The sequence below is a fragment of the Amphiura filiformis genome, chromosome 13, assembly GCF_039555335.1.
Source record: "Amphiura filiformis chromosome 13, Afil_fr2py, whole genome shotgun sequence".
NCBI lineage: Eukaryota > Metazoa > Echinodermata > Ophiuroidea > Amphilepidida > Amphiuridae > Amphiura > Amphiura filiformis.
The window spans coordinates 40,491,094-40,517,405 of record NC_092640.1 but is presented as its reverse complement, the minus strand read 5'-3'; the positions used below and the strand labels follow the sequence as shown (position 1 = coordinate 40,517,405).

Genomic DNA, 26,312 nt, shown 5'->3' with positions numbered 1-26,312 from the left:
ATTTGAACCATATAATAGCAGACAAGAGCATGGGCTCTCCATCCATGGCAATCCATACCATTGTACAAATGTGCTTATTACAAATTGATATATTGATTTAACTTTGGTCTTGTACATTTGAATTTGTTATACCAATACAGATAACGATGTTCTTTCTCGCTACTACTGTTGTAAGAAGTCTGATAAATGTGATATGTACGAGAGATACCGACCACCACTTACTTGTGATGGATACACACAAGTTCAACCAGGTAGGGGTTTGAAAGAGATTCTCCTCTTGGTTTGATAAATATGATACAGAGTGTCCCAAAAAAAAGAGGCCCCTCATTGCACCCTCTTTTTCTCCTACTTCAGAAAAGTTGATCAAGTACATGTTGGTATGTAAAGAAGCCTTCTTTTGATGTGAGTTTACTGTGCTGCTCTGCCCTCTATCTGGTTGCCTCCTAGTCAGTCCTAGTCCTAATTGCATCAATTGCGTTGTGTACCAACCTTGTGCCGCGGATACTTTCGACTATAGCAGTAATACGTTTGCAAAGATCTTGGATTTTGCTACAAATGAAGAAATCAAGTGGTGTGAGGTCTGGTGATCTTGCAGGCCACTCCACAGCATGACCCATCCCAACCACTCTGTTTGCTATCCGTGGACAGAGTGAAAAACTGGTACTTGTCTTTAAAAGAGCATAGCTTCAAAAGCTGATTGAAATAATTGTTTTGATTTATTTAAGCTAACAATAAAAGGTTTCTTTACATACCAAAATATATTTGATCAACTTTTCAGAAATAGGCGAAAAAGAGGGCACAATGAGGGGCCTCTTTTTTTTTTTTTGGGGGACTCCTGTATGTATGAGAGATACTGGCCACCACTTAAATGATAAAGATACACACAAGTTTAACCAGGTAGCAGTGTTCGAAATATGCCTTAAAAAGTTACAGGCCAGCCGGGCCGGCAACTAGATGCCGGTCAGAAAAGTTACCGGCCAGGCCAAGTTAAAGGCCAATGGCCTGCTGAACGGCCCTATTTCGAACACTGCCAGGTAGGGGTTTGAAAGAGATTCTCCTCTAGGTTTACCTTGCTTTGTTTGTGTCCCTTACTCTTCTGTTGAAAGTCTAGACCATTGGGTGGGGCTATATTGGGGGTCCAGCATGTACAATGAATGATGCCAGACCATACAAATACACTCACTATCCCTTGATGAAAGAGCATACTCTTTGAACTGGAACCTGTACATTTTCAGACCTTATATGTGACGTGTCATGTCAAAAGGAGACACTTTTGGGCAGGTTATCAATTTTGAGGTTTTACATATCTTAAATATAGAGATATTTTGCTCCACAATGCCGCTTTTCCATAATGAAATCGGACATTCCTAAGCGAAGATATTGAGGTCGTAAGTTATGGTATTATAAAATTGGAAATTGAGATATCGGCCTTTAAAAATATTATTGACAATGTTGAGAGTAGGAATTACCTTGAAAAATGTCTCAAAAAATACAAGATGTCAGTTACATTCCGGTCTGAAACTATCAGACAATATTTCAAACATTAATAACATCACAAATTCCCAACAAACACAACTTGTGAAAATATCACCCCGGGCAGATTTTTGGCTCTTTCTCCTTTTACGATCCTGCCCAAAAGTGTCTCCTTTTGACATGACACGTCACATATTGTGCAAGGGTCTATATAGTCCTTGAAAATAAACAATTGAATTGTTGTACTTGTTTCTGACTTTCAAGAATTGGAGTTGTGTTCCAACAAAGTGAAAAACCACACATGTACGAGGGGGTATCAAAATGTTTTAGAAATCACCTACCCTTAATGAAGGAGTGCTATATCAATGAAATTTTGTCAGTGTAATCAATGGTTTTTATGTACGTTTAATGGTCCACACGATTTGATGGTTAAATATATCTTACCACAAAAGTCCACCTTTCAATAGTGAAATGACAGTGCTTAGAGGTCAACAGTTAGGCTGTTAACTACATAGGAGGCTTGTGGGGTCTATGCTTGTCGGTGAAAACATGTAGGGGTATGGTCTGGGTTAATGCTGGTGTATGTGTTGCTGGGGGATATGTACAAGATAGAAATTGTTGCCCCAAAGTGGAGAGAAGTGAGCCAGTGCTTTCATATCTCTAAAACTGTTTATTCTAAATTGTAATGTTTGTCAGTTTTTCTTCGGCAGTCATGCAATATAATTGGACATGATTTTGTTATCATTATGTTCCCAGGTTGTTTTTATGGTGATCCACATATTGTGCTCTTTGATGGAGGTAACTATACTTTCAATGGTCTAGGAGAATACATCTTGGTGACTGTAAAAGACATGGACTTTGAGTTACAAGGACGTACAGGGTATGCTATGGTGAATGGGGATATACAAGAGTTTGGAACTGTGTTTATTGCATTTGCTGCAAAACTGGGATTTACTACGGTAGGTATTATTATTGATTAATTGAGTAATATATCAACAGCTCAGCAAAACACAGCCTCTTCTGCATTTTTAGCGAAAATTAGATAATAGGAATTTTTTTTTTTTTTGGGGGGGGGGGGCAAAGCTAACCAATTTTGCACAAATTTGCTGCAAAAAAATGACATTTTTATTATTTTGGGGTTTTTAGGCCAAAAAAATATGTTTGCTTGCCTTCACCAACCGACCCTAATTTTTCTATTTACTGTAAAAAAAAAAACCGACCCTATTTTTGGAAATTTCTGAAAAAGTTTTCTTCTTTTCAAATTTTTGCATTCTGAAGATGTAAAAAAATGTATTTTAGAGCTTGTGTTCAACATTTTAGTTGTTTTGTAATGTTAGTTACCTGGTATGGCTTTCGCAGACTAATAAAAGGTTATTTTATTAATAGTAAACAATATATACAGCGAAACTGACCAGGTAATAATATTAGAGCCTTAAAGTACGATTTCATTCAAATTAAAAAAAAAATTATTCTCTACCCAAAATGCTGAAATAATAGTATTAATTGTCGGAAAGGGTTTAAGGGTTTCTGTCCAATTTGAGCTGAAATAATAAGGCCACAAAACAACCCAACCGAGCAAAAAATTAGGCCCGACCCTTGAGGTTTTTTTTTTTTTTTTTGCCAAAAAATATATTAATTTATTTATTGATTGATTAATTTTTTTAAAAAGGAAGAAAAAAGTTCCAAGGCCTTTATCAAACTCAATTTACAGCTTTAAAAGTAAAAAATATCCCAACCTACCTACCCTAATTTTTTTTTATGTTACGCCAATCAAACAATTTTCTTTGTGTGGCCTAAGGTAGAGTGAAAGAAACTATATTGGTTATTACGGCTGTTACATGCAGTTCTATAGGGGAAGACATAAAGTCATAATTCATGAATTATGATTTATATATATATTTCTAATGATCTTGTTAGGTTGAATTTATTTTGAATGAAGACCGCACCAACTTTGTGACGATTGTGAATGGAACATATGTTGTCAATGACACAATGCTCAAGGAAGGTGGTAAGTCAATTTATAACACAACAAAGATGGATATAATTATGCCCAATGCATGCAAAGAATAGCCTCCAACTTTCTGTAACCATATGTTGGACCAATATGTGGAATGTATATATCGAAGGCGCCCCAATTTACATTCTGTTGTTGGGCAGGAAAAATGTACTTGTGGCCCTTGAACATGTTTAAAACAAAACTGCCTAGGAGGTTTTGCTTTAAACATATTCAGGGGCCAATGACACATACAGGTTGTGTCAAAAGGCAACATTGGATACTCTTGAAATGTCCAGAACGTATAGTTTATAAATTTTTATATATTTCATCTACAAGTTATTTGGATCTTATGTTGAATTTTGATGTGTCAAACAAAATGAGGCAAAAAAATGCACTATGATTCTAGTATCTATGTTGCCAATGGGTGACTGAGGTAGAACAGCTTGATGTGTTATGAACATCCTGTACGGCATATGCATATCGTGGTATAGACATTGCGTGCGTGCCACGTATGTATGTACAATTCAACAAATATTTTGATATCAAATTTTGTCATAAACACACAGCCCCTAAAGTCTTGATATTTTGCAGGGTATGTTATTTCATTTAAGTACATACAATTATGTAATCAAGAATTTTGAAAAATATGTTACAATATTGCTTTAAACCCATTGCAATAAATAGTGCTAACCATATTCAAATACATTAGACAATGCTTGAATTCTTATAGCCTTAGATCATCATATATGTAGTAAAACCACTGGAAAAACCATTTTCAGTATAAATATTATTCATGGGCAGGGGTCATCCTGTGTCTCTGTAGCCCACCAAACCTTTTCTTATAGCATGAAAACAAACATTGCTAATAGCACATTATGCAGCCAATCAAACTGTCTGAACTTCGCAGTGCGGCCCTCAGGCCCAAAAAGGTTCTCACCTCCTGCTCTTTGAGGTTTTAGTGGTATTTTCACTACATGATTTCATAATGTGATTGTTTGCATCCTGGTGTTTGACCTGTTGTCATTAAGGGATCTGGAATGAGCGTTTTGAGCATTTCGACAGTATTTTTTGTGGGACATGAGTCTTGAAAGCACATCAGACATATCGAATTGCATTCTGAATATGAAGAATGTCTTTCTGATATCAAATAATTGTCATTTTTTGATATTCACGATATAATACAAATTTTATGACAAATTATTAAAATTTGATATTTTTCACATTTTTGATATAAATCCAGTCCTCGAAGTAAATTTTATAAATCGAATGACATATTTTTAAAGTGTATGTAACTGGGAGGAAAAGCCGACGATCAATTGAACATTTTGACCTTTCATATTGAAGATACAGATTTTTTTCCCAAAAAGACCTTTTTTTTTTTTGGTGTTTTGGGAAAAAAATCCACATCTTCAATACGAAAGGTCAAAATTTTCAATTGATCGTCGGCTTTTCATCCCACCTACTTACACTTTAAGTATAAATCATCAGATTTATAAAGTTTACTTCGAGTACTGTTAAATATCAAAAATATTAATTTTTAATCGTTTGCCATAAAATGTGTATTACATTGCGAATTTCAAAAAATCAAAATTATTTGATATCAGAAGGACATTCTTCGTATTCAGAATGCAATTCAATAGGTCTGATGTGCTCTAATGTCCCACAATAAATACTGTCCAAACATTCATACCCCACCCTTTAAAAAATGATAATGAATATTAGTATTCCTCTCTTTATTTCCCTCATGATAATGTAATACATTCCACAATTCATATTTCAGACCCATACTTAAATAGTGCAGACAGGAGCGTCAGTATAGATTACACTCCTCCTACTGACACCAGTAGTGGTCGCATGGCTGCCCGCTGGAAAACCATGTTGCCAGGGCAAGGGGTTGTCGGACAAATTCCGACCAATGTAGACTTCACCGTGTCAGCCGGTGTTAAGTTAGCCATGCTGGATATCATTGTGGAAGTCCCACCAGAGATTAGGGAGATGGGTATCACCAGAGGACTTATGGGTAAGATAGATAAGAATTTATTGTACTTAGTTATCTGGGTTGATCATGTTGATAGGATGAAAAATTTTTTATTATTTTTTTTCTATTCCCAGAGCAGCCAGCGCATATAAATGATTGAAAAAACACATACATAATAACCAGTGCATCAAACCGACGACCACTGTCTTTTGGGTTCCCCCCCAATGTGTATGTGCCCTAGTTGCTCTGGGTAAAGATTACAATTTGTTCATCCTATCAACCCAGAGAACTAGGTATAATAATTTCATCCCTATGTGACTTTTTATTCTTGTTATAAATATGCAGTTTTAAACTTCTGATGCTTTTTCTGCTAGGAATGTGATGAACATCAATCAATCTTATCCAATGTGCCTCTATTGCTCAGTTGGTAAGAGTGTTGTGCTAGTGTTACGAAGGTCAGCACTTCAAATCCGGTTCAGAATTTATAAATACCAGAATGTCTCTGTTGCTCAATTGATTAGAGCGCTGTGCTAGTATTACGAAGGTGGTCGGGTAAAATCTGGCCAGATGCACTGGGGTTTTCCCAACATTTTTGTGCACTGGCTGCTCTGGGTAAAGATTACAAAATTTGTTCAAGATAGGGCCATGTATAAGTAGCTTTATATCATATGTTGCATATCATGCATACTCTCAAAGGAGTAATGAAAATAGAAGTTTACTTTTGCCAAGATCAAGCATCCATCCAGCAAAGCTACTCTCAAAAGGTGGTGTCAGGGAGGAAGAGAGGTGGTTCAGTGTACACAGGGAATATTTAGTAGAAAGGGGAGAAAAATATTTTGATAGTATTGTTTATTTCATCGTTAAAATAGCTTTCCAACAGCCCTAAGTAAAGAAAGAAATATCATGCATTTATAAAGAGTTTCCTTTTCATATTCAAAACACAATGGGGGATATAACCCCTAGATTGGAGTCGGGCAGGGGGCTGAGACCAGTTTTGGGATTCAAATGCCTTTGTTCTTACATCTCTCAGTGTAACTGGGAAAATGGAAAAAAATGGGAAAAAAATACATCATACTTTAATTCAGATTGTCTAACTAATTCTAATTGTCTAACTAGATATACATGTAGTAAAAAATTATAGTGAAACCATCACTAGATACAGTGCTCAACTATAAATTATAGGAGCGAAATATATTATTATGACATATGTTGGACTTACAGAAGGCCCATTTAAAACAAGATTCAATGTCCATAACAGTACCTTCAAAAATGTAAATCAAAGATACGCCACCGCTCTGAGCAATTACATCTGGAACCTTAATGATAAGAAAGTATCATATTCCATCAAATGGAAAATTATTGCTCAAGTAAATCGTACTCTACCAGCAGCAAAAATGCAATCTATGCATTACTGAGAAATACTTTATTATAACTAAACCACAAATGTCAACCTTGAACCACAGAAACGAACTAGCAAGTGGCTGCAGGCATAGAAAAAAACATTTACTGTGTAACTATAAATAAGTCGCTCTTTTAGCATGTTTAACAAGAAGTAGGCCCAGACATGGATACGCACTTAAGACAGCAGATTGTATTGGCGATCTTTAAGATACGCAGTTGCGTTAATTCTCTCTTGCGCAGCGCATCAAAACTCAAGACATATTCTCTGTCATTTTACACATTGCAACTGACGAGTGTGGATGGGTGAAACCATCCATACGAAACAAATTTGTATTGCGATGTGGTAATTTCATTTGTATAATAATAATAGATATACATGTATGTAACTGAAATAGAATTCAGCTCCAACAACTTTAGATATCACATGCATGTGTTTATATTATTGTAGGTGTATACAGTGGAAGTGATACAGATGACTTTATATTTCCTGATGGACGTATGCTAGAACCAGCTGGTGACACACCTACTGAAAGAGAATTATTTGATTATGGAGAGTCATGTAAGAAATTTTGATGGAATTATTTTAAATTAACATATTTGGTACTGCCATCTGTTTGTCAATGAATTACGGAAACAAATAGACCATTCCAATTTTGAAGCTGTGGCTATACCAAAAGATTTATATAGTCATCAGTGATAAAATTACCAAAAGCAACTATATTAGGTATTGTTGAGAAACATTGATGCATTGTTTGTGTATATATGCAGAGGGCACACTCTGCATACTACTCGCAGTGCTTTCGGACGAGGTCATTTTTCTTGTGGGTTGATGCATTTATATATGCTGGTATTTCCCCAACACTTAATTTAGTAATAAAAATAGCAAAAATCATGTAATTTTTAGGTTAATAAATTCAGATCACTTCTTGCTCAAGAAATTGTACAAAATAATGTACTTGTACTGAGATGTTGGTGTGTCTAATGCACAAGCCTCGAAGTGGGGAGCATTAGACGCATCAACATCTCAGTATGTGTGCATTAACATCTCAGTATGTGTGCATTATTTTGTACAATTTCACTCCCAACAAGTGCAACAAGTGCATTTATTAACCTATAAATAAAGGATTTCTTTGTATCATATTGCAGGGAGAACGACACCTGGTGCATCCTTGTTCAGTTACCCACCAGAAGACAGTGATGATGATTGGGACACATACAATGATGTAATGTATGTCCCCAAATTCCTTGATGAACTCCTTCAGCAATACGCTAACACGCCATTCCTACAAAGAGTGTATGCAGTCTGTGGGATGAAAAATAGGGAGTGTTTGTTTGATGCATTGGCAACGAATAGCACAGAGATAGGAGCTAGTACAGCACAGACTGATGAAATGTTCCAAGGACTGGTTAGCAATCTGAGTGAGTAAATCGTAAGAAATATGGTGTATATTAATGTTTTCTTTGTCATAATTTTGAATAAATGCTCTAGATGGTACGATTCAAGAGCTGTTTTACCAATCCAAGTTAATTATACATGCAGAGATCAGCAAGAGCTGTTTACCAATCTAATTTGCATAATCAGACTAGCAGTTGCTGTGTGGGATTCCAAAATCACAAGTGATCAAACGCTAGTAGCATTTATTTTGCGGTCTTTTTTTTGCTACCCTGATTCACCATTCTTGCTTTTGGTACTGTATGCTAAAAATTGTTACTGTGCATGTCATGTTTGCCTATAATTTTACAAAAGCGTGTCACAGATTATGCAAAGTGCACTTATTAGCATATGTATACTGCGCCCATCTGTGTGCATTTCATGCTGTATCAATCCATGATGTCATGAGTCTTGCCATTCACTTATACAGGTTGAACAAAGATTACCCAGCTTGGCATATGAGGGACATAATAAATACTACACTTAAAGGAGTATTTTGTGACCCAGCATCCTCATTTTTTTCAGTAGATATCGATGAAGAAATATTACACTGGCCAACAAAATTAAACTTTTTTTCTGGTGACTTGGATTTAAGAGTTGTTTTTAACTAATTTGGGGTCGCTGATTTCAAAAATGGTATCAGTTTTTCCCTATCACGTCAAGTTTTTTTTTCTATGAAAAATGGTGAAATTTCATGAATCACTTAACACATCCACCAAAGGGTTGCAGCCCCCTGGATTTTCCACAGTAAACCCCTTATATTGGGTACCTATGAATCGCTATGAGTCTACTCTATCCAACGATACCAAAATAAGTACCAACATACATCATATGACGTCACAATGACGTCATTATCGTAGAAAATCTGAAAAAATCCTGAAAGATGGCTAAAATGATAGATTTTGACCAAAAAATGCTAGCAACGCCCGATTTTGATGCAGTTTTTGCTAAATGTTCATAAAACTAATTACTTTGACATAAAAATTAAGTTTGGCCTCCATAAACATCAAAATTTAAAAAATATTATTCTCATGGGTTGCAACACTATACCCGTCATTTTTGGGGTGTCAAACATGCCAAGGTATATCTTCTTGCCAAATTAAGACTTATTCTGTGGTATTTTTTTATAGTTTATATTATCATGCCAATATTTATGCATTCACCTTTTGACTTTCAATTGGGTTTATATGATTTAGTAACTTTATGGGCCCAGATAATACGCCCCTCTCATATAAATAGGGGTATACCATAGAGTGAAAATTTGACGTGATATGCAAAAAATAATGCTATATTTGAAATCAGCGACCCCAAATTACCTAAAAACAAGTCTCAAACCAAAGTCACCAAAAACTGTGTTGGGCAGTGGAATAATTATTCCCAAAATTTCAGATTCCGATTTTGATTATTACACTGCTCCATAGGCCACTGTGTTGTAATTTGTTCTGTTAACAAAATACAAATTTGACCATGATATTTTTGCTAAATGAATTAATCTGCAAGAATTTTTTTGTACATAAATATTATGTAGCCAGAGGTTCAAGTGGTATAACAATCTCACCTTTTTTGAAAAATGTAGGGGATGAGGCTGTGGATCACGAAATGCTGCTTTAAATTGAACTTATTGTAAATTTGAAATTAATAAATTTTCATTCATCTTCTTTTTTCAGACAACTTCCCACCAAACATCAGTGCCATTACTGAGACCAGCAACACAGATTCCCTGCAAGATAATGGTCTCCTTTATCTTGTTGTGGATACCAGCTATACATATCAGATAGATGCTGATGATCCTAATGGAGATGAGATTATGTACTCTCTTCCTTATGATGGTCTAGGAGCTACTATTAGTGATAGTAAGTCTGTTTTCTCAAGTAGTGGATACCAGCTATACATATCAGATAGATGCTGATGATCCTAATGGAGATGACATTATGTACTCTCTTCCTTATGATGGTCTAGGAGCTACTATTAGTGATAGTAAGTCTGTTTTCTCAAGTAGTGGATACCAGCTATACATATCAGATAGATGCTGATGATCCTAATGGAGATGACATTATGTACTCTCTTCCTTATGATGGTCTAGGAGCTACTATTAGTGATAGTAAGTCTGTTTTCTCAAGTAGTGGATACCAGCTATACATATCAGATAGATGCTGATGATCCTAATGGAGATGACATTATGTACTCTCTTCCTTATGATGGTCTAGGAGCTACTATTAGTGATAGTAAGTCTGTTTTCTCAAGTAGTGGATACCAGCTATACATATCAGATAGATGCTGATGATCCTAATGGAGATGACATTATGTACTCTCTTCCTTATGATGGTCTAGGAGCTACTATTAGTGATAGTAAGTCTGTTTTCTCAAGTAGTGGATACCAGCTATACATATCAGATAGATGCTGGTGATCCTAATGGAGATGAGATTATGTACTCTCTTCCTTATGATGGTCTAGGAGCTACTATTAGTGACAGTAAGTCTGTTTTCTCAAGTAGTGGATACCAGCTATACATACCAGATAGATGCTGATGATCCTAATGGAGATGACATTATGTACTCTCTTCCTTATGATGGTCTAGGAGCTACTGTTAGTGATAGTAAGTCTGTTTTTTCAAGTAGTGGATACCAGCTATACATATCAGATAGATGCTGATGATCCTAATGGAGATGAGATTATGTACTCTCTTCCTTATGATGGTCTAGGAGCTACTGTTAGTGATAGTAAGTCTGTTTTCTCAAGTAGTGGATACCAGCTATACATACCAGATAGACGCTGGTGATCCTAATGGAGATGAGATTATGTACTCTCTTCCTTATGATGGTCTAGGAGCTACTATTAGTGACAGTAAGTCTGTTTTCTCAAGTAGTGGATACCAGCTATACATATCAGATAGATGCTGATGATCCTAATGGAGATGACATTATGTACTCTCTTCCTTATGATGGTCTAGGAGCTACTGTTAGTGATAGTAAGTCTGTTTTCTCAAGTAGTGGATACCAGCTATACATATCAGATAGATGCTGATGATCCTAATGGAGATGACATTATGTACTCTCTTCCTTATGATGGTCTAGGAGCTACTATTAGTGATAGTAAGTCTGTTTTCTCAAGTAGTGGATACCAGCTATACATACCAGATAGATGCTGATGATCCTAATGGAGATGACATTATGTACTCTCTTCCTTATGATGGTCTAGGAGCTACTATTAGTGATAGTAAGTCTGTTTTCTCAAGTAGTGGATACCAGCTATACATACCAGATAGATGCTGATGATCCTAATGGAGATGACATTATGTACTCTCTTCCTTATGATGGTCTAGGAGCTACTATTAGTGATAGTAAGTCTGTTTTCTCAAGTAGTGGATACCAGCTATACATATCAGATAGATGCTGATGATCCTAATGGAGATGACATTATGTACTCTCTTCCTTATGATGGTCTAGGAGCTACTATTAGTGATAGTAAGTCTGTTTTCTCAAGTAGTGGATACCAGCTATACATACCAGATAGATGCTGATGATCCTAATGGAGATGACATTATGTACTCTCTTCCTTATGATGGTCTAGGAGCTACTATTAGTGACAGTAAGTCTGTTTTCTCAAGTAGTGGATACCAGCTATACATACCAGATAGATGCTGATGATCCTAATGGAGATGACATTATGTACTCTCTTCCTTATGATGGTCTAGGAGCTACTATTAGTGACAGTAAGTCTGTTTTTTCAAGTAGTGGATACCAGCTATACATATCAGATAGATGCTGGTGATCCTAATGGAGATGAGATTATGTACTCTCTTCCTTATGATGGTCTAGGAGCTACTATTAGTGACAGTAAGTCTGTTTTCTCAAGTAGTGGATACCAGCTATACATATCAGATAGATGCTGATGATCCTAATGGAGATGACATTATGTACTCTCTTCCTTATGATGGTCTAGGAGCTACTATTAGTGACAGTAAGTCTGTTTTCTCAAGTAGTGGATACCAGCTATACATATCAGATAGATGCTGGTGATCCTAATGGAGATGAGATTATGTACTCTCTTCCTTATGATGGTCTAGGAGCTACTATTAGTGACAGTAAGTCTGTTTTTTCAAGTAGTGGATACCAGCTATACATATCAGATAGATGCTGGTGATCCTAATGGAGATGACATTATGTACTCTCTTCCTTATGATGGTCTAGGATCTACTATTAGTGACAGTAAGTCTGTTTTCTCAAGTAGTGGATACCAGCTATACATACCAGATAGATGCTGGTGATCCTAATGGAGATGATATTATGTACTCTCTTCCTTATGATGGTCTAGGATCTACTATTAGTGACAGTAAGTCTGTTTTCTCAAGTAGTGGATACCAGCTATACATATCAGATAGATGCTGGTGATCCTAATGGAGATGATATTATGTACTCTCTTCCTTATGATGGTCTAGGATCTACTATTAGTGACAGTAAGTCTGTTTTCTCAAGTAGTGGATACCAGCTATACATACCAGATAGATGCTGGTGATCCTAATGGAGATGATATTATGTACTCTCTTCCTTATGATGGTCTAGGATCTACTATTAGTGACAGTAAGTCTGTTTTCTCAAGTAGTGGATACCAGCTATACATACCAGATAGATGCTGGTGATCCTAATGGAGATGATATTATGTACTCTCTTCCTTATGATGGTCTAGGAGCTACTATTAGTGATAGTAAGTCTGTTTTCTCAAGTAGTGGATACCAGCTATACATACCAGATAGATGCTGATGATCCTAATGGAGATGAGATTATGTACTTTCTTCCTTATGATGGTCTAGGAGCTACTATTAGTGACAGTAAGTCTGTTTTCTCAAGTAGTGGATACCAGCTATACATACCAGATAGATGCTGGTGATCCTAATGGAGATGAGATTATGTACTCTCTTCCTTATGATGGTCTAGGAGCTACTATTAGTGACAGTAAGTCTGTTTTCTCAAGTAGTGGATACCAGCTATACATACCAGATAGATGCTGATGATCCTAATGGAGATGAGATTATGTACTCTCTTCCTTATGATGGTCTAGGAGCTACTATTAGTGACAGTAAGTCTGTTTTCTCAAGTAGTGGATACCAGCTATACATATCAGATAGATGCTGATGATCCTAATGGAGATGACATTATGTACTCTCTTCCTTATGATGGTCTAGGAGCTACTATTAGTGACAGTAAGTCTGTTTTCTCAAGTAGTGGATACCAGCTATACATACCAGATAGATGCTGGTGATCCTAATGGAGATGAGATTATGTACTCTCTTCCTTATGATGGTCTAGGAGCTACTATTAGTGACAGTAAGTCTGTTTTCTCAAGTAGTGGATACCAGCTATACATACCAGATAGATGCTGGTGATCCTAATGGAGATGAGATTATGTACTCTCTTCCTTATGATGGTCTAGGAGCTACTATTAGTGACAGTAAGTCTGTTTTCTCAAGTAGTGGATACCAGCTATACATACCAGATAGATGCTGGTGATCCTAATGGAGATGAGATTATGTACTCTCTTCCTTATGGTGGTCTAGGAGCTACTATTAGTGACAGTAAGTCTGTTTTCTCAAGTAGTGGATACCAGCTATACATACCAGATAGATGCTGGTGATCCTAATGGAGATGAGTTTATGTACTCTCTTCCTTATGGTGGTCTAGGAGCTACTATTAGTGACAGTAAGTCTGTTTTCTCAAGTAGTGGATACCAGCTATACATACCAGATAGATGCTGGTGATCCTAATGGAGATGACATTGTGTACTCTCTTCCTTATGATGGTCTAGGAGCTACTATTAGTGACAGTAAGTCTGTTTTCTCAAGTAGTGGATACCAGCTATACATACCAGATAGATGCTGGTGATCCTAATGGAGATGACATTATGTACTCTCTTCCTTATGATGGTCTAGGAGCTACTATTAGTGACAGTAAGTCTGTTTTCTCAAGTAGTGGATACCAGCTATACATACCAGATAGATGCTGGTGATCCTAATGGAGATGAGATTATGTACTCTCTTCCTTATGATGGTCTAGGAGCTACTATTAGTGACAGTAAGTCTGTTTTCTCAAGTAGTGGATACCAGCTATACATACCAGATAGATGCTGGTGATCCTAATGGAGATGACATTATGTACTCTCTTCCTTATGATGGTCTAGGAGCTACTATTAGTGACAGTAAGTCTGTTTTCTCAAGTAGTGGATACCAGCTATACATACCAGATAGATGCTGGTGATCCTAATGGAGATGACATTATGTACTCTCTTCCTTATGATGGTCTAGGAGCTACTATTAGTGACAGTAAGTCTGTTTTCTCAAGTAGTGGATACCAGCTATACATACCAGATAGATGCTGGTGATCCTAATGGAGATGACATTATGTACTCTCTTCCTTATGATGGTCTAGGAGCTACTATTAGTGACAGTAAGTCTGTTTTCTCAAGTAGTGGATACCAGCTATACATACCAGATAGATGCTGGTGATCCTAATGGAGATGACATTATGTACTCTCTTCCTTATGATGGTCTAGGAGCTACTATTAGTGACAGTAAGTCTGCTTTCTCAAGTAGTGGATACCAGCTATACATCTCAGATAGATGCTGGTGATCCTAATGTAGATTATGTACTTGTTTCCTTATGATGGTATACTATTAGTCAAAGTAAGTCTTGTTTCTTTAAAGAAAAAGTAAGAACAATCATAATTCTTGAAAGAGATTCATCAGGACTTTTTCATCTTATGCGTTTCTTTTTTAATATCAGCTGGTGAGCTTTCACTGAGTCCAACATCTACAGAGGAAGTCAAGCTTGAGGTCATAGTGAGCGATGGCAGAGCCAATACATCCATCTTGTTCAAATTGAGGCTGTGTTCATGTGTGAATGATGGAGAATGTGACTGGAATTCCACATCATATAATGCTGCATTTGCAGTAAGTGAAACTGAACTATTAAAGCAGACATACAAGCAATTGGGTATTCCAGTTAAAATATGTACACCGTCAGTGGAAGACTTTATGTTAATCTTCCACACAAGGAATGTAAATTTCAAATAGAGGTTACCTGAATGGGTGACTCCATTTGAAATCTATACCCCCTGTGTTGGAGACTATGGTCATGTCTTCCTGTTATAAGGCCCAAAAAAAAGGTTTGTCTCAAAGCTCACGAGTGGTTTGAAAACAAATGCAAAATGCGATATTTTTATTCCCGACTTGGTATTTTGAGAAAAAAGTTTCCGCATTTTTTTTTTTTCAAATCACGCGATTTTACAAATGTGCGCGCATGCTTTAAGACAAACCTTTTTTTTTTGGCCTAAGATATGGGGATTCCATCATGCATATCCACATACAAGCACAGTTAGCACACCTACCACCATTAGTACTATTGAATAGAGAATGGCTCTCTATGGGAAATGTGAAGTAAAATCTATGGTTTTTCTTTAAAGAAGATACAGAAATAGGCCAAGCACTAAAAATGCGTAGCAAGCATGCTTTGAGACAAACCTTTTTTTTTTGCCTAAGATATGGGGATTCCATCATGCATATCCACATACAAGCACACCTACCACCAGTAGTAACTATTGAATAGAGAATGGCTCTCTATGGGAAATGTGAAGGAAAATCTATGGTTTTCCTTTAAAGAAGATACAGAAATAGGCCAAGCACTAAAAATGCAAGATGCCCAGATTTATGATGAAGCGACTTTGCTCCTATTTAAGGTACAGGCTACAGCCCAAAGCAGAATTGAAATAATACAACAGTAATGTTCTTTCTACTTTTCTCATTTATATCAGGTGGTGTCATGTATCTGCACCCCTGGCTGGTTAGGTAATGATTGCTCTGTAGATCTGGACAGCTGTGTAGAAAACCCTTGCTACCCTGGGGTCCAGTGTATAGATCGACCCCCTCCTGAAGTGAATGCAACATGTGGAGGTTGTCCCTCTGGTCTTATGGGTGATGGATTTAAGTGTTTTGGTAAGTAGAAAGATCTTAACAGGGTATACGAGGTATTGTTAGTCGAAGCAGCCAAAAAATCGATTTTCATTATCTGAATCAATATATTATTGAAAAATAACACTTTGATGTTTTGCATTCTACAAATCATATACTTTGAAAACTTGCTTAATTTATTGTTGTTAAAGAGTTATGTACGTTTTACAAAAGTGTTGTTGTTTCAGCCCTCTTTACAACATAACTCAAGAACCACAGGACCTACAAAAGTATATCTGTGATATTTGAATTCTTCTACGCACGCTCGTCGCCGCTATGAATTGAGCAATGTAATTTTTGCTAAAGCTCACTACCATTTGCAACATGCTGTGAACTACTATTTTTTTTGGCTGCTTCGACCAACAATACAACGTATACCCTTAAGGAGTATGCTGGTGCTCCCCCTAAATTTGCGAGAGTTGTCCCCCTGGTCTTATGGTGATGGATTCAAATGTTATGCTAAGGCAATAGAAACATATTAGTTCGATCGACTATCGATGCTTGGTCAATCCTTATTATTTATTAAATTAATTAATTTGCTATTGTTAATTGTGATAAAATGGTAATTTGTGCCTGTAGGGATATTGACCAATATAAATTTAGCGTTAAATCAGATTAATTAATTGATAGTTCATTAATAACAAGCATCGAAGCAGTATTGACGGTCGATCCAAAGATCAAATAAATTTGTTTCTGGTGCCAAAGTAGAAAGATCCTTGACAGGGATGTAGGCTGTAGCCCTGGGGTTCCCCTAAATTGAACCCAATATGTGGGAGGTGTACCCCTCTCCCTCTAGATATATAAAATGTTACAAAACTACCTCAATTTCAATCTGTTCCACGGTGTCAAATATCAATCAGTGACGATACACAACTCATACGCAGTATTGATACTCCTAGCACAGATCACTGATTGATATTTGAATAGAAGTTGCCTTGTTATTGGCTCATTGCACACAGAATAATATGGGTTTGTTGAATAGATTCAAAATACTATAAACATTATTCTATATGTTGAGTCGGTAGTGATGTCAATGCTTTTTCACGGTTGCGCTGAAAGCATGCTGACAAACTGTCCTTATCAATGTGTATGTATGCCCTTTTATGTCCGCGATTTGATACTGTAGCCAGCAAAATATTTACATACGCCACCGAATTTGAGTTGAAGTTGAATCAAAGAATAGATAATATCTATAAATGTTTTTGTAATGAATCATAGGTCAACTCTATGCTGCCTATTAGTAATCTAGAAGGTAAACAAATAAATAAAAATATGACTTCATATTTATATCATTCTTTATGTTATGTTATTTCTTTTAGATTTCAATGAATGTGCTGATGAGATTGCCAACGATTGTAACCAGACATGCACTAATAATTTAGGCAGCTACCAGTGTTCATGCTATGAAGGATATCAACTGCATATTGACAACAAGGCTTGTCTTGGTATGTATAAATTTCAATTTGTGCCTGCACATATGCATATGTTTGTAAGTTTGTAGATGTACATCAGGGTTTGCCTGCAAATAGTCTCCAGTGTCTTGGAGGGGGGACTTGCTAACAAGCTTAGGGTTGTAAGTCGGAATTTTTTTTTCCAGTTGAGGCTAAACGACCCTAAGAAATCACCGAAAGCATGAACAATCTGGGAAAATAATCTTTAAAACAAAACAAAAATCCACTTCGGCCAAGAAATATAATTTAAATTCCATACAGTTACAAAATTTTAAACAAAATATATAATATAATAATATAGAGCAGGATGTGTGTGTTTTGTCACTTAAGTGAAAGACTTGAAGAAAGCCCCTGCATGAAAGTTATTCAGAAGGGAAAAAAAGAAAGTCATGGGTTTACTTCATATTTGAATATCTTATTTTTTCAGATATTGATGAGTGCCTCGAAGAAACACATGACTGTGATGATAATGCCACGTGTAGAAATACAAAAGGATCCTATGAATGCCCATGTAATGATGGATATGAAGTCATCAAGGATGTTTGTATGGGTGAGTCATGTGTGTGTCTTTCTGCGTTGTATGTCTATCTTGTCTAAGTGGTGGATCCACATAGGAGCAAATGTGGCATACATACTCCTGCCCCCCCCCCCCAAAAAAAGAAGAACGAAAAGAAGGAGGAAGAGAAAGAGAAAAAAGAATGATAAAAGAAATAAAGAACTAAGTAAACAAACAAGAATTCCAAAGTCCCACCCAACACCTGCTGCTGTGCGCTGGATCACACTTACGCTCCCTGTAACTTCAAATCCTGGATCTGCCCTAGTGTCTGTCAGTGATATGTGGCAGAGAGAAGTTTTACACACACAACACAACATTATTGCAAATCCTATCGAATTCACATTATATGATAGGTAGCAATGTTCTTTGCATGAAACAATTAAGTTTAGGCTAAATTGTGGATCCTCCCGCTGTGTCCGTTGGTGATTATGACAGAAAGTTGTTCTTACGTTCTAGATGCTACACAGGCCACATATTTCATCTCCCCTACTGATTACCACAGCAGGCTGGTGTGAATTTTATAATTTTGAAGTGTTCTGTCCCTCTTTTTCAGTCAGCCAAGATTCCTGCTTTATTACTTAAATTTATTATACAACATGCTTGAATTTAATTTGTTTTTCCATTTCCAGATACTGATGAATGTTTAGCCAACCCTTGTGTTAATCTAGCAGTGTGTATTAATTCTCCTGGTTCCTACTTTTGTCAATGTTCCAGTGGTTACTATGGTGATGGCATCACATGCACAGGTAAGTTTGGATCCTTAGCACTTCATGATCCACAACCTCAAGCCCCTCCCCAAACTTACTCCAAATATTTTTGTATACTATCAGAGAACAACATTATGATTGTATACGTAACTTTTAATTTCTTGCAGATTCAATTGTTTGACAAAGATATTGTTCAATTTGTATTTTTGGGCTGTTGGCAGTCCAAAATTACAACACGGTAGCCTATGAGGTGCTGTGATATATGTCATTATGTGTTAACTCGCGAATTCAATTCATAATCAGCTGAAATTTTGGAAAGCTTTTATTTCGTGGATATCTCTTGAACCCTAGCTACCTTAAAAAGAGGATGCTAAAATCATGAAATGTGCTATATTCCAGTTACAATCCATACACCCCCCTATGAAAGTCATTAACTTGATCTTCCACACAGGGAGTGTGAATTTCAAATAGGGTTACCTGAATGGATGAGTCCATTTGAAATCTACACTCCCTGTATGGAAGATTAAGTCTTCCATAGGGGGTGTATGGATTTCAACTGGAATAGCCCAATAAACGTTCAAGTTGTGTTATATGTATAGAAAAAAAATAGTATTGCATGTAAACATCATGTCACTTGATTGGTGGATATTACCTTTCATGGTACAAAATATTTCGCCTATTTCCCTGATATTTCATGGCAAGGAAGTTTTGGTTATCAGACCTATATGATGTTGTTTATTTTGGTCAAATTACGGGAATATTTTAATATGTTATATAAAACAAATATTGACTGCTCATTATTCTGGAAATTATTATGCAAACTATTGCTCCTTGGTGAAATGGAGATTGTGGGCCTAGGCCTACACAGTCTCCAGTTCACCTCAGGACAATAAAGTTTGCACTATTCAATTAAATTATAACATCACACCTTGACTTCTGTAACTCATCCTTAACTGGCATCACCACTGACCAACTTAACAGACTTCAAAGAATACAAAATTGTGCAGCCCGTTTAACCCTGAAGAAAAGGAGGTATGAGCATATCACCCCCATGAGCTTCACTGGCTGCCTTGAGAATTTCGGATTCAGTGTAAGTTATCTGCTCTTGCTTTTTGGCCGTTTGAAGATACGTTACCAACTTACCTGTCTGCTACACTCTGCACGTACAAACCAGTTCGATTACTTTTATCTTCTATTAAAAGATTATTGAAATATCCCTGTGTTAATCTTAAATCGGCCAGTGAACGCTCATTTCATTTCATGTTTGGAATTCGCTTCCAAACAGACTCCGTAACACACATTCGCTTTCTCAGTTCAAAAAGCAACTTAAAACTCGATCTTTTTCTTCATGCTTTTCTGGATTCACATATGTAAGTTGCTTGTCTTTATCATGTTTATTGTTAGTGCGCCTTGAGTTCTTTTGAAGATTGTTCGCCTACTAAGAACCCTCCATTAGTATTAGTATTTCCCACATGAGCAGTTAATGTTTGTTTACAAAGTAAACAAAATTAGATTTACTATTCAATAAAACTATTCTGATTAGCCATTGTGCATCTAATAAGCCCTAACGTTTGCCCAGCCAAGGAGATGACTGCCTGTCCAAAGTATAATGGGTGTCTAGCTAAGACACAGATGTGAAAAGTTACCACTAGGGTAGTCCTTGCAGGAGTATTGACTGAAAATAGTATATATGTTAGTTAAAATTGGTAAAATTCATAAATTAAACTTTAACCTTTCCCAGTGTATACATTTAGAATTGTGTGAATTGCTTCATAATATCTATACAAACTGTATCCAACAGGGAACAAACCAAAAGATCGATGACGTCCTATAAACGGAACTGGTTTCGTTTAGGGGGGAGGGGGTAAAAATACTCGATAACGTTTGTACAAAAACATCGGTCTGAAAAAATGTGTCATTATTATTATTATGTCAAAATTTTCAACATTTTATTATTAAGTTTCTGGCAGGGAGGGAGGGGGTCGGCTGAGAAACAAATCAGTTACGTTTAAAGGATGTCATCAATCTTTTGGTTTGTTCCCTTACTTGTTTCTGCACACAGATATTGATGAATGTCTAGGAGCAAATGACTGTCATGAAATGGCTACCTGCAGGAATCTAGATGGCTCCTATGAGTGCAACTGTAATGAAGGCTGGGAAGGCGATGGCACTGAGTGCTCTGATGTCAATGAGTGTGATTCAGGAGCAGCAGGATGTGACTCTAGAGCTGACTGTACTAATACAGAGGGCAGCTATAAGTGTAGTTGTCAAGATGGGTTTATGGGAAATGGAGCAACTTGTGCAGGTAAATGTTTTATGATGTATAAGGGATGGAAGTGTCGTTGTAGACCTGATTGTACTAATACAGAGAGCAGCTATGATTGTTAGTAGCTTGTACAGGTTAGTGTTTTGGAAAAGAAAAACCAGATTATTGAGGAGGTTCATCAGGTCTGTCAGTATACAAGACTTGTTTTTCAGTCAACTTTATTATCACTGCCACCAGCCAGTGCCAGCCACAACCATAATCCTTACCCTAACATAATCTCTTTTTCCTAGCCCTAATCCTAATCCTCTAAAACTAAACCTTCTCATAATCACTTGAGTTGGCTGCAATGATAATTAACTTTACCATAAGACTCAATGAAAAACTTAATATTTATCTGGAGAAGAAATATGCAGATCATGAAGCTAGCCCGGAAATGTCACCAGGATGATGGCCTTGTGCTACCATCCTTATAGACCAGTGTCTTCCTAGAAGTCCCATTGCAACGCAAACCACAGATCTGCCACCCTCCAGCCACTCCTTCTGAATAACAGAATGCTTGGCTAAGGAATGGGAAACCTTACCCACAAATCTGAAGGCACTCTTTTAATCCAAGTGGTCGGGACCTTCCAAGGAAAGCCTGGGTGAATTTAAATAGGCTCAGGGCTAGAGTCGGTCGCTCCAAGCACCCAACTGTGAATATGGTGCAGTTCAAACGACAGACTACATCAGCCATATCTGTCCCATCAAATCCCCACCTGTCTAGCTACAATGTACCTGATAAACATGACATGCAAGGAGCAGAAGAATATTTTTATGCAGACATTTTGACCAAAAGATTTCTGGCTTTCTCATTACACTGTTGATATTATCTTGTTGTAGGAAACTTGACCAGATGTTTGTATGCCTCCACTGGATGCTCAGTCAAAATTAATAGGTAAATTTTCACGGGAAATTTTTCTGGCCACGTGACACCCATGGGCGCAGACATAATTATTAGCATTATGGAATGTGACCCCGAGCACAGCGGGTGGTCTTCCAATGTATTTGAATAGGAAGAATTACTCCTTTGATGCAAAATAAGTTGCTTGTCGCAAGTTAATAATATTAAATGGTAGGTTTCTGTAGATAAATATTTTTTTCCGTAGATAGATATTTTTGAAATTACGTTTTGATGATATTGTGAAGAAATAAGATTACATTATATTCAATAAATTTGCAATGCACACATTTCTATCAAAATTGCAGCCAAGAACACTATTCCAATTCAAAATTACTAAGACTTGAAGAGACCTTGTGTATAAAAATCAAAGATGTGGTGGCAGACTTCAAAAAAATCGATTTTTTTATACATTGCACATGGTTAGACATTGAGTCAACATGTATAAATTTGGTTAAAATTTTACCTCTTCATCTATGGTTACCATGGTAACGGCCAAAATATGAATTGACCCAATTTTCACTATTTTTACCCTTTTCACAACTGGAAAAATGCTTAAATATTAGGTCATATTTCTGTATGAAGAACGTGAATTAAACTAATCTTCTCCCATACAATGAAGTATCCATCCTTGTCCTTTCCAAAAATGAAGTAAACATAACAATTCATTATTTCAATATGGTAGATACCATTTTGTAAAATAGGGTGTTTTTCATTAATTTAATTATGAAAAAATGATCTTTTTAAAATGACGAACCTCCAAAGTGGTGCTTTTTTTAAATTATTTTTTGCAGGGTAGGTAGATAAGGTATTGGTCTACCTATCTATAGAAAAAAAAGTTCTGGTAATTGTTTTACTGGAGAGCAGTGTTGCCAGAAACTTTGAACTTTTTAGGATTGTTGACATTATAAGGTAGTGTGGAAAAATCGGGATTTTGAGCATTTACTTTCACTGAAAATCCTGATTAGGGTTGATAATGTACCAAAAGAAATTGGCATCAATACACCGTAAAGTAAGACACGATTTGATAATATTTTAATGACAGTGTTGCCAGAAAAAACATCTCTCAGTGAAGCTGTTGCTCATCTTGTTATTACCTATCATACAGCTATGCTGAAAACGCCAAATAGACCAGGTTAAAATGAGCTAGGTCCCACACATGAAAGGAGAAACTGAGGAACAAGAATGTATAAGGTAAAAATCCTGTATCCTGAAAACTTTCCTGTGAGGGCGCTTTTTATTTCAAAATGGCTGCCAAAATCCAATGAAAAGCAATTATGCTCTTAAAATAGGCGGATAAAAGATAGAATTTGTTAGATTATGGATTTGTATTTATGAAAGTAATGTATAAATAAGTCGGTATATTAATAAGAAGGTACCAGGAGGGCACAGTTGGGGACGCTTTTCAAAATCACGCCAAAATTCAAAGAAAAGCATTATACGGTTACCATAGTCAATTATGAGGTATACTTGACCAGATTTTGGTTTAAGTATTGATGACAGTAATGTAACGCTAAATTAAGATTTCAATAGGTAGCTACCAGGAGGTCACATTTGAGGGCGCTTTTCAAAATGGCTGCCAAATCCAATGAAAAGCTTATATATATGGTACACCGTCACTTAAGAGGCATAATTGATCTGATTTTGGATTAATATTTATCAAAGTACAGTATAATCAGCCACAAAGCCTCAGATAATGTTATTGAAAAAAAAATTGAAACATTGAAATAGTTGTCTTTGATGTAATCGTAGTCTTCAATCATTGTCACCTCTAAGTTATCGTTTTGAGGGTGCAAAAGAACGAGTCACCAAGTCAAGATGACCACTAAAATGTCCACAGGAATAATTTATGTTCACGAAGGGCAACATATTAACTAAATATACTCCGCCAACAAAGTATCATTACCCCAGGGGGCCACTCAACTTTGGAAGCGACGGTATGTGCCTGTCAAACCTCTTTTGAAGTCGACTAATACCCGATGACCCCCCTTTTTTAAAGTCATACCCGATGACCCCCTTTTTTTAGTTGCGGCTACCCAATGACCCCCTTTTGTTTGCGGCTACCCAATGCCCCCCCTTTTTCTAGAAGAACATCATCAAAATGCAACAAAATAATGTCAAAAATTTCTACCCGATGACCCATTTTTTGAAATCTTATACTCAATGACCCCCTTTTTTCAAAATATTATACCCAATGACCCCCTTTTTTATTTTGTTTGTACCCAATGACCCCCTTTTTTAGAATAATGCTTTGTTACCGATAGGCCCCTACTTCGCGACGCCGGTAGGCACATACCCGCCACTTCTAAAGTTGAGTGCCTCTCGATCCAAGTTACACTTGGAAAAATAAGCACAATTTCAAAACTTTTATTGGGGTAAATTGGTTTTTGTATTAGATGCACTATCTAATCCTGCACATTATGACACCACATTGAATCCAATGTGACCTCAAGAAAAAAAGTTACAAGCAATTAAATAGACGAAGGTCCAGTTTTAAAAGTGACAAATTGGCCAATACGATGTGCAAAAAGATTCCAACAAGCGCAACAAAGAGACCACACAGTTTCTTCAATGAAGCTTTATTTTAAAGCAATATTTATTTCAGTTTTTACTTCTCTGTACTTTGCATAACTTGTATTTTTGTCAGCTCTTTTGTTTCAGTTTTCTTTTGTTCCTTTTCTTTTAAATCAAAGGCACACACAAATTAGCCATTTACCACTCTCAAACCAGATGTCTAGTCCGTGTTGTTTTGAATAGGCCAGTGTGTCACTTTTTAACTTTGCTTCTTGAAGTTACAGCAGAGGCAACTGGCATTGCATGTGCCGTTGACCCGATGGCTTTAGTCAGGACATTTACACCTACCAGTCATGTACATGTATGAGGATTTCGCTTTTGCCAGTAGGCCTATATGCAAGACATTTGATCATTGTTGCATTTTTCCTTGACATAAAGCATCAAGTATGTTGAGAGAAAAACAAGAGGTATGACAATAATGACATCCACAATAATGACATCCAAAGTTATCGCCAGGTAATCACAGTTGTCTTGTGATTTCAACAGTTTCTTTACCAACATCGAGAACAAAGCAGTCTATTGGTGTCAAAGAAGGAAAAGGTTTTAGCAGACTCAAAGTGCAGCTATCTTCTTTTCAGAGAATGCAACGTTTTCATAAAAGAAGATATATATGACCTATATATGCCGCTTTGATTTGCTAGATAATGAAGAATAATTTTCTTAATGTAGTGATATCGATGTGAGTGATCTCAAGATAAACACACAATAAAAAGAATTCAGTGAAACAAAGAAGAGTATGAAGTAAATATCCTGCCCTTTGTCAATACATATTGAGCCATCTTGACTCGCTATATAGCACTTTGTAGCTTGCTATATAGCACTCTGAAAAACTTGCTTAGAGGTGACAATGATCAAAGACAACTATTGAATGATTCATCAAAGACAACTATTACATTCTCTTATCAAAAACAACTTTCTTTCTTAACACTTTTATCTGTGGCTTTGTGGCTGATATCATGCCGCTCTTTTTGGTGGCCATTTTGAAAGGCAACCTCAACTGTGACCCCCGGTATCTTCCTATTATTACATTGACTTAATTTTACTGTACTGGGATCAATATTAATTCAAGATCTGGTCAATTATACCTCTTTTAAGTGACTATTTTAAGTTTAACGTGTACTATGTTGGTCCAACATTTTGAAAAGTTCCCTCAGCTGTGACCTCCTGGCACCTTCCTATTAATATCTTGACATATATTTACATTACTGCTATCAATGCTTAACCAAAATCTGGTCAATCATACAGTGGCGTAGCACCAGTTATCATATGGGAGGGGGCACCAACCAATATGGGTGGCAGTCCGTTTTTTGGGATTCTTAAAATTCAGATCGATTGGGGGCAATGTAACCCCCTGCCCCCATGACGTTACGCCACTGCAATCATACCTCATAAGTGACTATTTTAACCATATATATGCTTTTCATTGGATTTTGGCGGCCATTTTGAAAAGCGTTCCCAACTGTGACATGTTGGTACCATTCTATTAATACCTTGACATAGTTATACATTACTTTCATCAATACAATTCTTGTTGCTCATGA

General features: G+C 36.6%; 1 protein-coding gene across 1 annotated transcript in view; it reads left to right on the top strand.

The window, feature by feature from the left end:
* Nucleotides 1-26,312, top strand: part of LOC140167658 (uncharacterized) — a 105,873-nt gene that overhangs the window by 44,116 nt on the left and 35,445 nt on the right. Inside the window, exons 21-35 of the mRNA XM_072190954.1 lie at nucleotides 141-251; nucleotides 2,230-2,432; nucleotides 3,391-3,481; nucleotides 5,250-5,489; nucleotides 7,297-7,407; nucleotides 7,995-8,267; nucleotides 9,948-10,133; nucleotides 10,776-10,877; nucleotides 14,248-14,349; nucleotides 15,058-15,224; nucleotides 16,085-16,265; nucleotides 17,600-17,725; nucleotides 18,159-18,281; nucleotides 18,917-19,033; nucleotides 21,057-21,299. Coding sequence (XP_072047055.1) covers nucleotides 141-251; nucleotides 2,230-2,432; nucleotides 3,391-3,481; nucleotides 5,250-5,489; nucleotides 7,297-7,407; nucleotides 7,995-8,267; nucleotides 9,948-10,133; nucleotides 10,776-10,877; nucleotides 14,248-14,349; nucleotides 15,058-15,224; nucleotides 16,085-16,265; nucleotides 17,600-17,725; nucleotides 18,159-18,281; nucleotides 18,917-19,033; nucleotides 21,057-21,299 — 2,376 coding nt within the window. The remainder of the gene's footprint in view (nucleotides 1-140; nucleotides 252-2,229; nucleotides 2,433-3,390; nucleotides 3,482-5,249; nucleotides 5,490-7,296; nucleotides 7,408-7,994; nucleotides 8,268-9,947; nucleotides 10,134-10,775; nucleotides 10,878-14,247; nucleotides 14,350-15,057; nucleotides 15,225-16,084; nucleotides 16,266-17,599; nucleotides 17,726-18,158; nucleotides 18,282-18,916; nucleotides 19,034-21,056; nucleotides 21,300-26,312) is intronic.